This window comes from Parasteatoda tepidariorum, chromosome 4 (assembly GCF_982258835.1).
Source record: "Parasteatoda tepidariorum strain Cologne lab strain chromosome 4, Ptep-v5.0, whole genome shotgun sequence".
Classification (NCBI taxonomy): Eukaryota; Metazoa; Arthropoda; class Arachnida; order Araneae; family Theridiidae; genus Parasteatoda; species Parasteatoda tepidariorum.
In genome coordinates this window covers 16011818-16024643 of record NC_141758.1, presented here as the reverse complement: position 1 = coordinate 16024643, position 12826 = coordinate 16011818, and the positions used below count along the sequence as shown (strand labels likewise).

Sequence of the window (12826 nt, the reverse complement as noted above, 5' to 3'; positions counted from 1 at the left end):
AGCTAAAACTGCAAGTTAAAAGTGATTATGCAAGATGATAAAAAATAGGTAATTTTTAGTGACTTACAAATAAATGCTCCAGTATCAAATAGAGAGATACAATTACGAAATTTATTCATTTGCTTGAATGAAAGCTTTAGTATTTAGAGCATATGTTTTATAAACCAAAAGTTAATAACACGAAATTATTATTTCTGTTTAAAGCAAAAAAGCACGATTTTTACACACGTGAATAGAAATGACAAACAGCTTTTATTACCGTAATTTTAAAACGAAAGCCATTTTATCCATCTTGTAGAATGTAATGCATGGAGCAAATCAATAAATTTAAATCATAATCTAGTAATAAAATATATATTGGAGATAAATTTCTTGCATAAGTCGTACTTTTAAGGTTATATTTGAGGCTTGAATAAATACTCAAAAGCTATGTACATTGCTGTCTGTGTGTACGTAAATTAACGAGCCAATCATAACTCGATAAGTAAATATTGCATTTCTAATTTTATTGCGTAATATCAATAACATGGGTTTTTTTTATTATTTCGTGGAAAATTTTTCTACATATAAGTTTGAAGATTAGAAATGGCTTACTGTATTTTTGTTTTACTTGCAAAAGCACATTGAGTTGGTTGAACATCAAAAGAGTAAGTCAATATGTTTGTAATAAGTTAATTGCACTGGGAAACAATTTCTTTGTTGTACATATGCAAGTATTTGAGTGGTATTTCTGATTTGAAATTAGCCTTGTTTCGAAAGCTACAGATTTTTTCAAAATGATATTCTTAGCTTAGTTTATTCTTTGACTGAATATACAAGCATATAAAGAACGCGTATTGCGTTAAATACATAAATATACACTTGTCTGTTTCTTTGAAAATAACAAAGACATATGACCTTAACGTATCGCATCATAAAATGGAATGTATTATTGCCTACTTTCTACCACTCCCTACTCAGCAGATGAAGTGGAGAAGTAAAGTAATCACTTGAGTGAATTTAAAAAAATATTGGTTGCGATTATGTCATTGAATTGCTTAAAAACTGTAGCGTGTAGAGATAAACCAATTGCAGATTTGATATCACGGATGAGAAAATATCAAAGATCCGTTAAAAAATATCATGCAGAAAAAAAAGTTGTTTCCCAAGGCTATTTATTAATTTTTAAGTTTTGCGCTAAACTGATTTATGTTATAAATTGGATATTTCAAGAAAAAAAATATCGTTAATGTTTGATTCAATGTTTCCTTTTTTATCTTTTCTTTTTTGTCTTTTTTTTTATTTTTTTAAGCACCTGCAAAACTGCAGTATATCGAATATTGAACGGTTAATTCATTAAGCATTAGTGGCAAACATTTTTTCGAAAGGTTAGTTCGTTATTTTATGGTCGAAAGAATATGGTAGCATATTATTAGAATTTATCTCGCAGAAGCAAGATAGTTTTGACTACCATAACAGAGATGCCCAACTTGCTCCGAACAACGAATAAATATTTTCGAGTGATTATCTTATAATGTTTAATTCTTGGCTTAGAAAATTCGATTTACAGATTTTATACTCACCACTACTTCGAAATAATTCGAAGGCTTAGGTGATACGTCACTTTTGTTACAGTTAAGCCGTGTTGAGTTTCTTAAAAAATTGACATAATAAACCGAAAATCTAGAAATTTTACTTTGTACTTTCCCTTATCGTTTTTTAAAATAGTTTGTTGAATCCGGAGCAGCTGGCATCTCTGACATAATTTATTTGTTTATTGGAATTGCATACATTTGCAGGCTTATGTGCTTAATTTAGCACATAAGCCTGCTTTACAAACCTTTATCAAAAAGAGGAACAGATAGCACAATACAGAGAGAATAGCACGAAGATATATCAAGAGGAACAGCGGGATTCGAACCCGCTATCTGCACAGTTTGCACAGGGTTTGGCGAGTGATACTGTTCGGCTAGAGCGGCTCCCTACTGCTAGAATATATTAGTAATTTTAATATGAGTATTGCTTTTTAAAACTACAGTGGTAGAAAACACAAAGACATATTCACTTGGAATAAACGTTTGCTCTGCGGTGGCTACGAATTACATCCCTCGAGTTGGTCCCTTGCTGTGATGTTTTTTTTAAAAGTTTCTCGCTGGTCGCTGCCCGGAAGTTACCACGACTTGGCGATTATGCAGTTGCAAAGAAAAAAGTATCTTACTGTTTAAAGCAATAAAAATCTTTCAACTCCTTAATTCACAGCAACATTTGACAGCAAGATATTGCTTCTACACACTACTATGTAAACGAAAACAGGAACGCGCCATGAGCTAGTATTTCTCAGAGAGGTAATTCTTTACCAGCAAATTCAATTCTTTACCAGAAAATCCAGTTTGACAGACTCATTGTACATGGATCTCATACAATTCAACGTCAAACTGTTTTAGTCTCGCTCTCTTAAATTAGAATCTTTTTTTGAACGCAATTGTTTGGCAGCTGTGAGAGAAGCAGTTTTTGATATTTAAAGAGTTTTTGTAATTTTCTGTTCAAGCGATAAAAATGTAATAGACTACGCCACACAGAGAGGCGTAACGCACAAAAATGTTTCACTTTTCGCCGTGTGACCCCATTCTAACTCAATTTATCACTAAATAAATTTCTTAGTAACCCCTTGTCAGTGAACTTGTTAAAGTCACACTCATCAGGTATTTTAAATTAACCTTTGAGAAAATACCAGTTATTTTCGGTGAATATCAAAAATATTTCTTAGTGAATAAAAACGTCAGGCAACTGCTTACCAAACATATTTTTCCGTTGAGAGCCACCTAATTTATACTAGTTGAAACTGAAATTGGCGTCTCAAGGTTACGAGATTTAGCCACTCTCCTCATTTCGCCCCTCTTCGTTACCACGGTTTCCCACACCTTATTACACACCACAAAAGTATATTTCAACTTCTAACTTAAATGTACTGTCGTGGAAAAAAATATTTGCCAAACATGAATCGTTCTCTTACGGAGTTGTTTATAATATACACCAATGTTTTTCAATTAAAATTTCGACCATAATATTCAATTGGGTTCTAGCACTTCAAGAAGACCTTACATACCCACACATGTGACCTATGACGTCAGTGCCTGCTCATCTTTAGCAGCAAGATGGCGCATTAAAGTTGAGCTAAGTTTCTCTACATAAGTTAGAATGTTAATTAACGATAAGTTAAATAAATACAAAGCCGTATCGCACATCGAATTTGTTGAAATATAATTCTGTCTCGTCTACTTCTTTTACTTAACTTATATTTATTATTTATTGATAAATTTTTGTTTAGTATACCTGACAACTTCGATGCGTAATTAGTTTGTTTATTTTCCACATGGCTTTGTGCCTGTTTTTGTGTTATGTTTCTGATTATATATATAGTGAAGGAATAGAACTCTTTGAGAAAGAATATTTGCAAAATAATTTTTAGAATGTGTCTCTTAAGAGAATCGATACTTGATGAGCTTGGCTCACACGAAATGGATTGGAAAGAACAGTTGCTAACGTAAGCAAATGCATGCCACTTTTCCACAACCGATCGGGATCGAGATACCCAAACTACGTCACTTGAAGGTAGCCTATCATCAATTTTTTTAAAAAATAGAACGTACATTTAACATCCTAAAAAGTTTTCCTCAAAAATAAATTTGTTTCGTCGCTTCCTTGGAAACGAAGTCTTAGATACAACTTTGGTCTGTGAAAAGCTAGATTCTCCCGCTTTTCAAAGCAAAGTAAATGGCTTCCCTTAGTCATTGGTTCTCTGATAGAACACAAACATTTAAAATTTTTGCCAGCCAATACTGCAAGTGATTTCTTTCGTGAGAAATTCCCCAGTCACAAATATCTTGCTTTCAAGTTCGTTGATATTTCAACAATTTTAATGTTTTGTTCAATTGTTTTTGTTCATTTTTGTCTGAAGTGATGTAGTCATGGGAAATGTTAGTATGTTTCACATTGCTCGAATCTGAAACGCATATTAATCGTTTGGACACTCTTTGATAGCCAAAGTGTCTTAATAACCTCAATTTTTCTCTGGATTACAGGGTAACATTGGCTAACTAAAAGGCCTTTTTTTTTTTAACTTTTTCGTTATTGCATATCGCTTAGCTGCTGAAGTGAAGCTACCTAGCGGTACACATGTGCACATTGCAAGTTAAGATGCCTTATTTTATTTTATTTTTGCAGATAGCAAATACCTCACTTCTAAATATAACACACAGAAGAAACTTGTGGCATATTAAGTGAGCTCAATACTTTTGGTGGTATTAATCCAATATACTTTTAGTAATATTATTCCAATATAGGTGAATGGAATAGTGACAATAGGTGAACCAAATACAGTGAACTCTCACTTATGCACCGGTGTAAGGGGCCAAGAGAAGAAAGCGCATAAGTGAAAAACTTCAAAATTCTAAATCGCAACGTAAATTGCAGTGACAATATGAATAAATATATTTCTAAAGATTAAATGTTAATATTTATACTGTTTTGGTATTTAGTACTATAATTAAACAAAGAAAATATTTAACATACCTTAAGACAATTTATTTCCTTACAAAATAATCTTAATTGTATTTGTTTTTGCCGACGTATTTCAAAAACAGTTTTCTCCAGTTCATATCAATGGGATAAGGGGGAGTTTCAGAGGCAAAATTAAATTGTAAATAGTTACGAATAGTCTAAAGCTTCCAATACTGTTGTGTGATTTGGAGGAACTTTATCATTCTCGTCAGTATCATCCACCACGTTCTCATCGTTCACAAGTTTTAGTTAGATATAAATGAACACTTCTTCACAAAAAAATTTGAGTTTTATGGGAGGGGGTGAAACATCATATGATAAATTTCTAAGAAAAGTACTTGACGTCATAATATGCTGCACAATAAATTGTTCGATTACTAATATCACTAAACAGATCACCTCCTTTTATTTACTTATAATGTCCATCTGACTGCAAGTAAGTGATCGCAGTCTCTTTCATCTTTCGTATTCCAGGTGTATTTTTTTTCTCTGGAAAACAGCATGGGAGTAAAACTAACCTCTGGACAAGAGGAATGGTCATTTTCTAAAAGATGAATGGACTTTCATTGTTGTTGGTGTAACAGATAAGACACCCTATTCAAAATTCTAGAAAGAATGTCTTTCCAGAAACAGCAAAAATGAAAAGGTCACAGGGGGAAGCAAATTCAATAGGATCTAACAACATATATTTCTTTTCATCTGTAACAAGGATTGCTTATTTGCTTCATTTTTAATTAAAAACATTTTTTTTAAAAAAGAAAAAAATATTTAAATGATTAAAAAATTAAAATGTAAGCCTAAAATTTCGGCGCATAATTGAAAAATTGACTTTTAGAGTGACACATAAACGAAGGATGTTTATCATTATTTTCATATCTAATGTACTGGGACCTATAAAAATCGTCGTATAAATGAAAAAGGTGCATAAAAGAGGTGGTGCATAGGTGAGAGGTCACTGTATTAGCTACTTAAAGCAAATCGGGGAGATTATCAAACGGTACTCTGCTGACGCCGGCTGATTCAACGCCTCCTACAACTGAAAGCCTCCACACGGTTTTTTATAAGTAGTCCAATCAGACCACAGTAAAGGATATCCACTTTACGAACGAGTCATTTATTACAAAGTCTAGTTAAAATAAGAAAGTGGTAGCAAATATATGACTAAAAATTTGTTTTATTTATGAATATGATTGGTTTGCCTTATTCACTTGTTAACCACTACAGATTCAATTCTCAAATATATATGACAAATTTCTCTCAATTACTTTTATAAAAGGTTTTGGGTTCATGCGCACAACTGGTTAATTTTTTTAAATAGTCTGCGCGAACAACTTATAAAAGACCGTGTGGAGGCTTTTTGATGTAGGAGGTGATGACTGATTACGGCGCTCGTATACTCAGGGCATTGCGTGGATGCCGGCTAGAAAAAGGCATAAGCCAGTGTATGAAAATGTCCCTCCAATTGTTATTATAGTATGCAACACAAATAGAAGTAATATGTAAAATTTACATACTATCATTTTTGGGTTAAAAAATCAAAGCAGTTTATGTACTACTTGTTCAACCACCGATTTACAAATTATTTTCACACTGATAAACTATTATTAAAAGGAAACACTTTTGCCTTCTTTCATCTGGCGGGCACTACAACTAACAGAAAGCTATGAATTTTTAGAGAGCCCTGAAAGGCCAATAACTAATAGCTTTTTGACAAAATTTCTTTCTAGAGTGACTAAAGTTACCCCAGTAGACGGCACAATTTTACTTTCTATTAACCAATGTTATTTACTTCTTTACGTTGGTGATTCTTATTTCAGGTGAGGACCATGAAGCTTTTCTGCGTTCTTGTTGTTTTCAGCGTGATTGCTGCCTCTTTGGCTAGTTTCCCTCCGTCAGCCTGTAGACTTCAACGCAAGATGGTAACAGACGCAGGTAAGTCGGCATTTAAAAATTCGAGCAAGTTTCGAAAGCTACAAATTTTATCTATACCTTCAATTCTAAATTACTTATGCAGGTGAAAGAAAATTGGTCACAAATAGTTTCTTCCGCAGTATAGTGTCCATTTAAACAAAGATAATGACTACATTTATCTCAGACACCATCTCCATTTTTCAAGTGAATGTCTGTCAGCCCTCTTATTGATAAAGTGGTCTTTTAAAAAGGGCTATTCTAATTAGTATTATTATTTAAATTTTAAGACCCGTTGGACTCCTGATTATGGCACTATTAAGTTAGCTGAGCAGAGTCCTGAAAAAAATAAAAAATTAACAGAAAAAAAAATTGAAATTTCAACATTTAATCTTATAATTAATAAAAAAAAGGAATCATTTCTGTCAGAGAATATCTAAAAGGGATTTCTGTTTTCAGAGTATTTAATTGGAAATGTAGAGTACGGAGTCTTTAAACATCCGTTTAAAAACTTTACAACCAGTGCTTTAGTTTTTTGGAAGACTGGTCAGTTCAGGCCGCGATGTTTGTCCAGACAGCAAATTGAAGGAGAATAGTTTACATTAAATTTTCTTCTACTTGATATTGGTAAAAGCGAAGGAAGTTTTACAAAAAACTAATAATGTAAACTGTAAAGACAAAACAGGTAATAAGAAAATATTTATTTCCTGTTCATCGAATATTATTATCGAACATAAAACAATTTGGTATGACATTTAAATAATTTAAAGCGTCCAATAAATCCATGTGCTGACTTGAGATCAGGGGTGAAAGCGAGACGGAAACGAGGAAAGGCTGGTAGTAAAACCATTTCAGTTATAGCTAGTTTTGGGGAGGAGTTTACTTTTTCTTTTTTTAAATTTTTCAACAATATCCACTTTATCTTGGAAAAGAAGCAGTTTTATATATATGCCAGAATTATAAAAGAAATCTTGATAGTTACAGATATTTCATTTTTTTCGAAAAAAATGCTGGAATGAAATTTTTTACGTACCAGGTTTTTCTCTTTTCCGTCTTGCTATATAAGGGTCCTGCTATATATGCAAGATTTCCGTCTTGCTATATATGCTTTCACCCATGCTTGAGATAAGTATTAACACTAGGTTTACGCTTGCGTCGTTTTGACGCATTTCAAATTTCATAAGGAAAGTTACAAAACCCGTTTGCATTTTTATTTTATCTCTTGTAATGACTTTTATTCATTGATCGAGGTAAATATATGTTGAAGTCTATTTTCTTCAAAAGCGTTGAAATATTGAAATACTCTTTGTGGTATAACTATCTCTACGGACATGTGTCAATTTGACGCGATAGTAATTTAGACAAAATTTTGAGTAAACATCCAAACATCATATCAATAATAAATAGGATTGTACCGACAATACTTCGATTCTATATCCGATATCGTTATCTCAAATGAAACAAGCGATAAACAACTGTTGCCGATAAGCAATGATAGCAGAATGTCTATTGATTTCAGATTTCGAAGGTTTCAGTTGTTTAGATCGAGTACTGAAAAATAATACACGAGAATATTTCATAAATATATATCTCATATTTTCTTCTTATAGTATATAATTACATTGCTTACTAAGTGCGGAGATGCCAACTGCTCCGGACATGCCAAAATAATTAATTAACGGTAAATAAATACTATGTAAATTTTGAAAGTTAAAAAGTGGTGAATTATATAAGTCTATGAATTATTTAGAAATAGTGGTGGATAAAAATCTACTAACTTAAATTTATTTAACCAAGAGTCACAATTGATAAACTACCACTTTAAAATATATGTTTGCTGTCAGGAGCAAGTTGGCATCTCTGTAAGTGCTGTTATATGTATTCGTTCATGAGTCAAATTGACGCGAATATTGAATCGCGACAATTGAATATATATATATATATATATATACACATTTAACCCTTTGGGGACGGGTGATTCAGAAAAGCATTCGTATAAAAACAGAATCAGGTTGTAATTAAATAAAAAACGGTAACTTAAATGTAGTCGTTACTAATTTGAAAGACTCACTTTGCAATTACTCTAATTATTGTTAGTTTACTCACATATATAATCAATGTTAATTCAAAGTATAACTAAATAGTTTTATTTTGAACAAAGTATTGGTGACTTAAATAAATCAAACAATTATAACTCCTCCCACAAATAAACTGCTAAAGAAATACTTTGATTACCAGTTTTATATTTTTATCCTGATTGATGCGGTTTTATGCTGTCACGTATTTGTGACAGTCGGCGCGAAAGGGTTAAAGTATAATGTAATATATGTCTTTAGCGTAATATAATAAGTCTATCGGAAAATTAGGAGCATGGGGCTCTTCTGGAATTGTGAGAAGTGCCTTTATAAAGAAAGTGGTTTCGAGTTTGCCTTCGGTTACCACAGAAAAAACTCCCGTACTGAATGGGAAAATCAAAGAATGTTTTTAAACGTTTTTAGTTGCCTAGCAAAGAAGAAAAATATGATAGAATTTCGTCTGAATTAGTGTATTATTTGAAATAATTTTCCTTGAACACCATTTTACACGATAATACACGAGAATATTTCATAAATATATATCTCATATTTTCTTCTTATAGTATATAATTACATTGCTTACTAAGTGCGGAGATGCCAACTGCTCCGGACGCGCCAAAATAATTAATTAACGGTAAATAAATACTATGTAAATTTAGAAAGTTAAAAAGTGGTGAATTATATAAGTCTATGAATTATTTAGAAATAGTGGTGGATAAAAATCTACTAAATTAAATTTATTAAACCAAGAGTCACAATTGATAAACTACCACTTTAAAATATATGTTTGCTGTCAGGAGCAAGTTGGCATCTCTGTAAGTGCTGTTATATGTATTCGTTCATGAGTCAAATTGACGCGAATATTGAATCGCGACAATTGAATATATATATATATATATATATATATACACATTTAAAGTATAATGTAATATATGTCTTTAGCGTAATATAATAAGTCTATCGGAAAATTAGGAGCATGGGGCTCTTCTGGAATTGTGAGAAGTGCCTTTATAAAGAAAGTGGTTTCGAGTTTGCCTTCGGTTACCACAGAAAAAACTCCCGTACTGAATGGGAAAATCAAAGAATGTTTTTAAACGTTTTTAGTTGCCTAGCAAAGAAGAAAAATATGATAGAATTTCGTCTGAATTAGTGTATTATTTGAAATAATTTTCCTTGAACACCATTTTAGACTCCTTGAGTAAGAGCTCAAAGAAGCTGAATTTGTTTGCGAGTAGTAGCGAAATTCGCGGTTTAATATTTCAAATGAAATAACGATAAGACAGTAAAAATAAATTAAAAGTATTTTTGGAATTGAAATTGATATAAAAATCGTAATTGATATAAGGGAAAAAAAAAACTAATTTAACATATAAAAAAGTTATATAAATTTTAATGAGATATTTTTTTGTTGGTGGTTAGTATATTTACCACGACCTAATAGGAACTTATTGACTTTTATTTTCGTTATTTATAAATTGAATTTTACAAATGCTAGAAACTTCAAAAGGAATTATGTATTTTATAACTTTTATACGTTTTTTTAAACTTACGAATAGTTTCTTAAACTAAAAAATGTCGATTAAAAAAAGTGGTGGTGAGTATACTTACCACGGCCTTCGAAAGGGTTAAACTACTCCTACATATGTATGAAAAACTTGCCTTTACGGCGTGAAGGTAGCGGGTTCGAAACCGGCTATTACCCTAGATGTATCTATGTAATGGCCATCTCTAACTTGGACTGATTGTTTTTCTACTAGACAAGTGTTTTACAACAAATAAAAAAGAACACATTAAGTAAAAATATCACGTAAATAAAATCAGAAAATAATATGTAAAAAAAAATAGAATGAAACATAAAACGAAATCTATAAAGCGAGTAGCGTATTCAGATGAACATACATGAACGGGAAATTTTTTAAAGAATGATTTAAAATATTTTCGGAGCAAGATTGCGAGATTACAAAATATGAAAACAGAAACGCAAATTGAGGTAAAAGCGGTACTGAAGTGAGTTTGATTTGTTAGTTACCAAAGATGGGCGGCCCGAAAATAGATGTACGCAAGGTAATATTATACTGGATAATTTAAAGAAGTTGACAATTAATAATTGTTTTATTAATTGTCATTATTATTTTTTAAAATTTATTGTTTTCTTTATTTTCTTCGTTTTTGTTTTCTTTTTATCATTTTTGTATATATATATATATATATATATATATATATATATATATATATATATATATATATATATATATATATATATATATATATAAAACTTAATTCTTTTAAAATTTCAGCGAAATGGCTAAAATTTGGATTGCAATTTTGGTTTCAAAAGATCTTGTTCTTCATTATTAAACATGTTTATAAACATTATTCATGTTATTAACATGATTAAAAACATGTTTTAAAACATTATAAATGTTATTAAGCATTATTAAACATGTTGTCCTAAAATTTCAGGTGATAAAACTGCTTTCATGCCGAGATGTACACGTGAAGGAGATTATGCTGAGATACAGTGCAGACAAGGCTGGTGCTGGTGTGCAAACAAAGCTGGTGAAATGCTTACAAAATCCCAGAAAGGAAAACCAAACTGCGCTGGATTGCCTCGTTAAATATGCTGCCAGCAACACTCACTACAAGAGAATATTGAGCAATCAAAATGATTCTCTTGAATTTACACCTAAATCTGCAGAGAAAAAAGTGTATATAGCTGAATTGTATTGAATTATTAATTTCAAAAATACCTATCGTTTGTTTTTGATTGAAACCGGAAATCAAAGCTCTTTGTGCTTTACATAAACAAGTAAAAATTATTAGTCTACTACACAAAACAATTGTAAAGACCGAATAAAGATGATTCTTGCACATTTTTTGTCCCTCTCTTTGAAAGGTTCGTGCAGTCTTGTTTAAAAAACTGGTTCCAACATTTTTCTTAAGAGATAACCAATTTCTTATAAGATAAATTTTGTTGTTGTTTCTAATGCTACTTACCAACATTATACCAGCATTAGCTACTTACCAACATAGCCTGCTTGTTGAAACCAAGCGAATTTGAGGTAGAGGGTGCTTTACTCGTTTTTGAGTGGAGCCATCTAGGGCGAAGAATACGACACATACTCGTCACAGCCCGTTCATAGGGTGGACCGATATATCCGTACATTCATCCTTCCACCGAGCGTAATTTTGGCCTGAACCATAGAACAATCAAGCTCAGTACTCCCAGAGGTATAAGTTGTTATCGGAAGATGGAGGACTTTGGGACTCGATAGATTTAACATACACCTGTCACCGGCCGTTGGGGATCAACCTCACGATCTCTTAGACATAGGCCTAACGCTCTACTAACCAGAGAAATTTTACCAAAATATTTTTCTATCGTAAGTTAAAAATTGGCAAGTTTTATCTTAACCGATACAGCGTAAACTATGTTCGAAAACACAATCTACTGCTAAGGCAGTAGGTTTTACACTTTTCGAGAAAATACTTCCCGAGTGGAAGTGAAAGACTAATTGAAAAAGCAATTGCTGATGAAATTAACATTTTGGAATTGCTATAGCTTTTCGTTCCCATAACTTGCTCTTATAAATAAGATTGATTTATTTGCAGTTAGTCAAAATCATAAATTGAATTTATAAACTGAAGAATTAAAAAAAAAAGTCAATGAGTTTTATTACCACTTTAAATATAAAAATGAAATAATAAGACCAATCCGTAGTTAATCCCAGTACTTCCCATAGGGCTTTAGCCCTGCCCTCTATGATCACAGCCAGACCAATCGTATCTACCCAATTCTATAACCTAGATCTTAAAAAGCTTATTTATCTTTCTCTCCATGTAACCAACTCATGATATTAGTAGCTCAAGATTTCAATTCATATGGAAAGGTAAAAGGCCCCTTCGGGGCCTAAACGCCTTGACAAAATAGAGACGACGACGACATCGAATGAACGAGATATGCCTGAAGCATAACGACCAAAGCCTAAACATTAACCCCTTAACTTATGCACTCACTCAAGTTAATTCGAGGGCGCTAAGCAGGCCAGACTGTGCACACTCGAGATAATTCTAGCGGTGTTTTATTTTATACTGCTATAATTTATCACACTCGAATATAATCGAGAATTGAAACTAACAATGTGAAAGATAAGAAAAAATTCGTTTTATTGATATTTACATACCTGCCAACTTTTAATTCCTTCCATTATCATTTTTCCCAGTGGTATTAAAATGAAATTAAAACTTCAATTTTAAGCAAACAAATACGTTGCATTTGAAAAAACTTAAGTTGACAACCATGA

General features: G+C 31.9%; 1 protein-coding gene across 1 annotated transcript; it reads left to right on the top strand.

The window, feature by feature from the left end:
• The first annotated feature begins 493 nt into the window (after positions 1-493).
• LOC107437093 (thyroglobulin) lies at positions 494-11395 on the top strand. Its single transcript, XM_087160714.1, has 3 exons — positions 494-647; positions 6357-6471; positions 10986-11395. Exons 2-3 carry the CDS (start codon positions 6366-6368, stop codon positions 11138-11140), a joined length of 261 nt encoding a protein of 86 aa, XP_087016840.1. The 5' UTR covers positions 494-647; positions 6357-6365; the 3' UTR covers positions 11141-11395.
• Positions 11396-12826: the final 1431 nt, after the last annotated feature.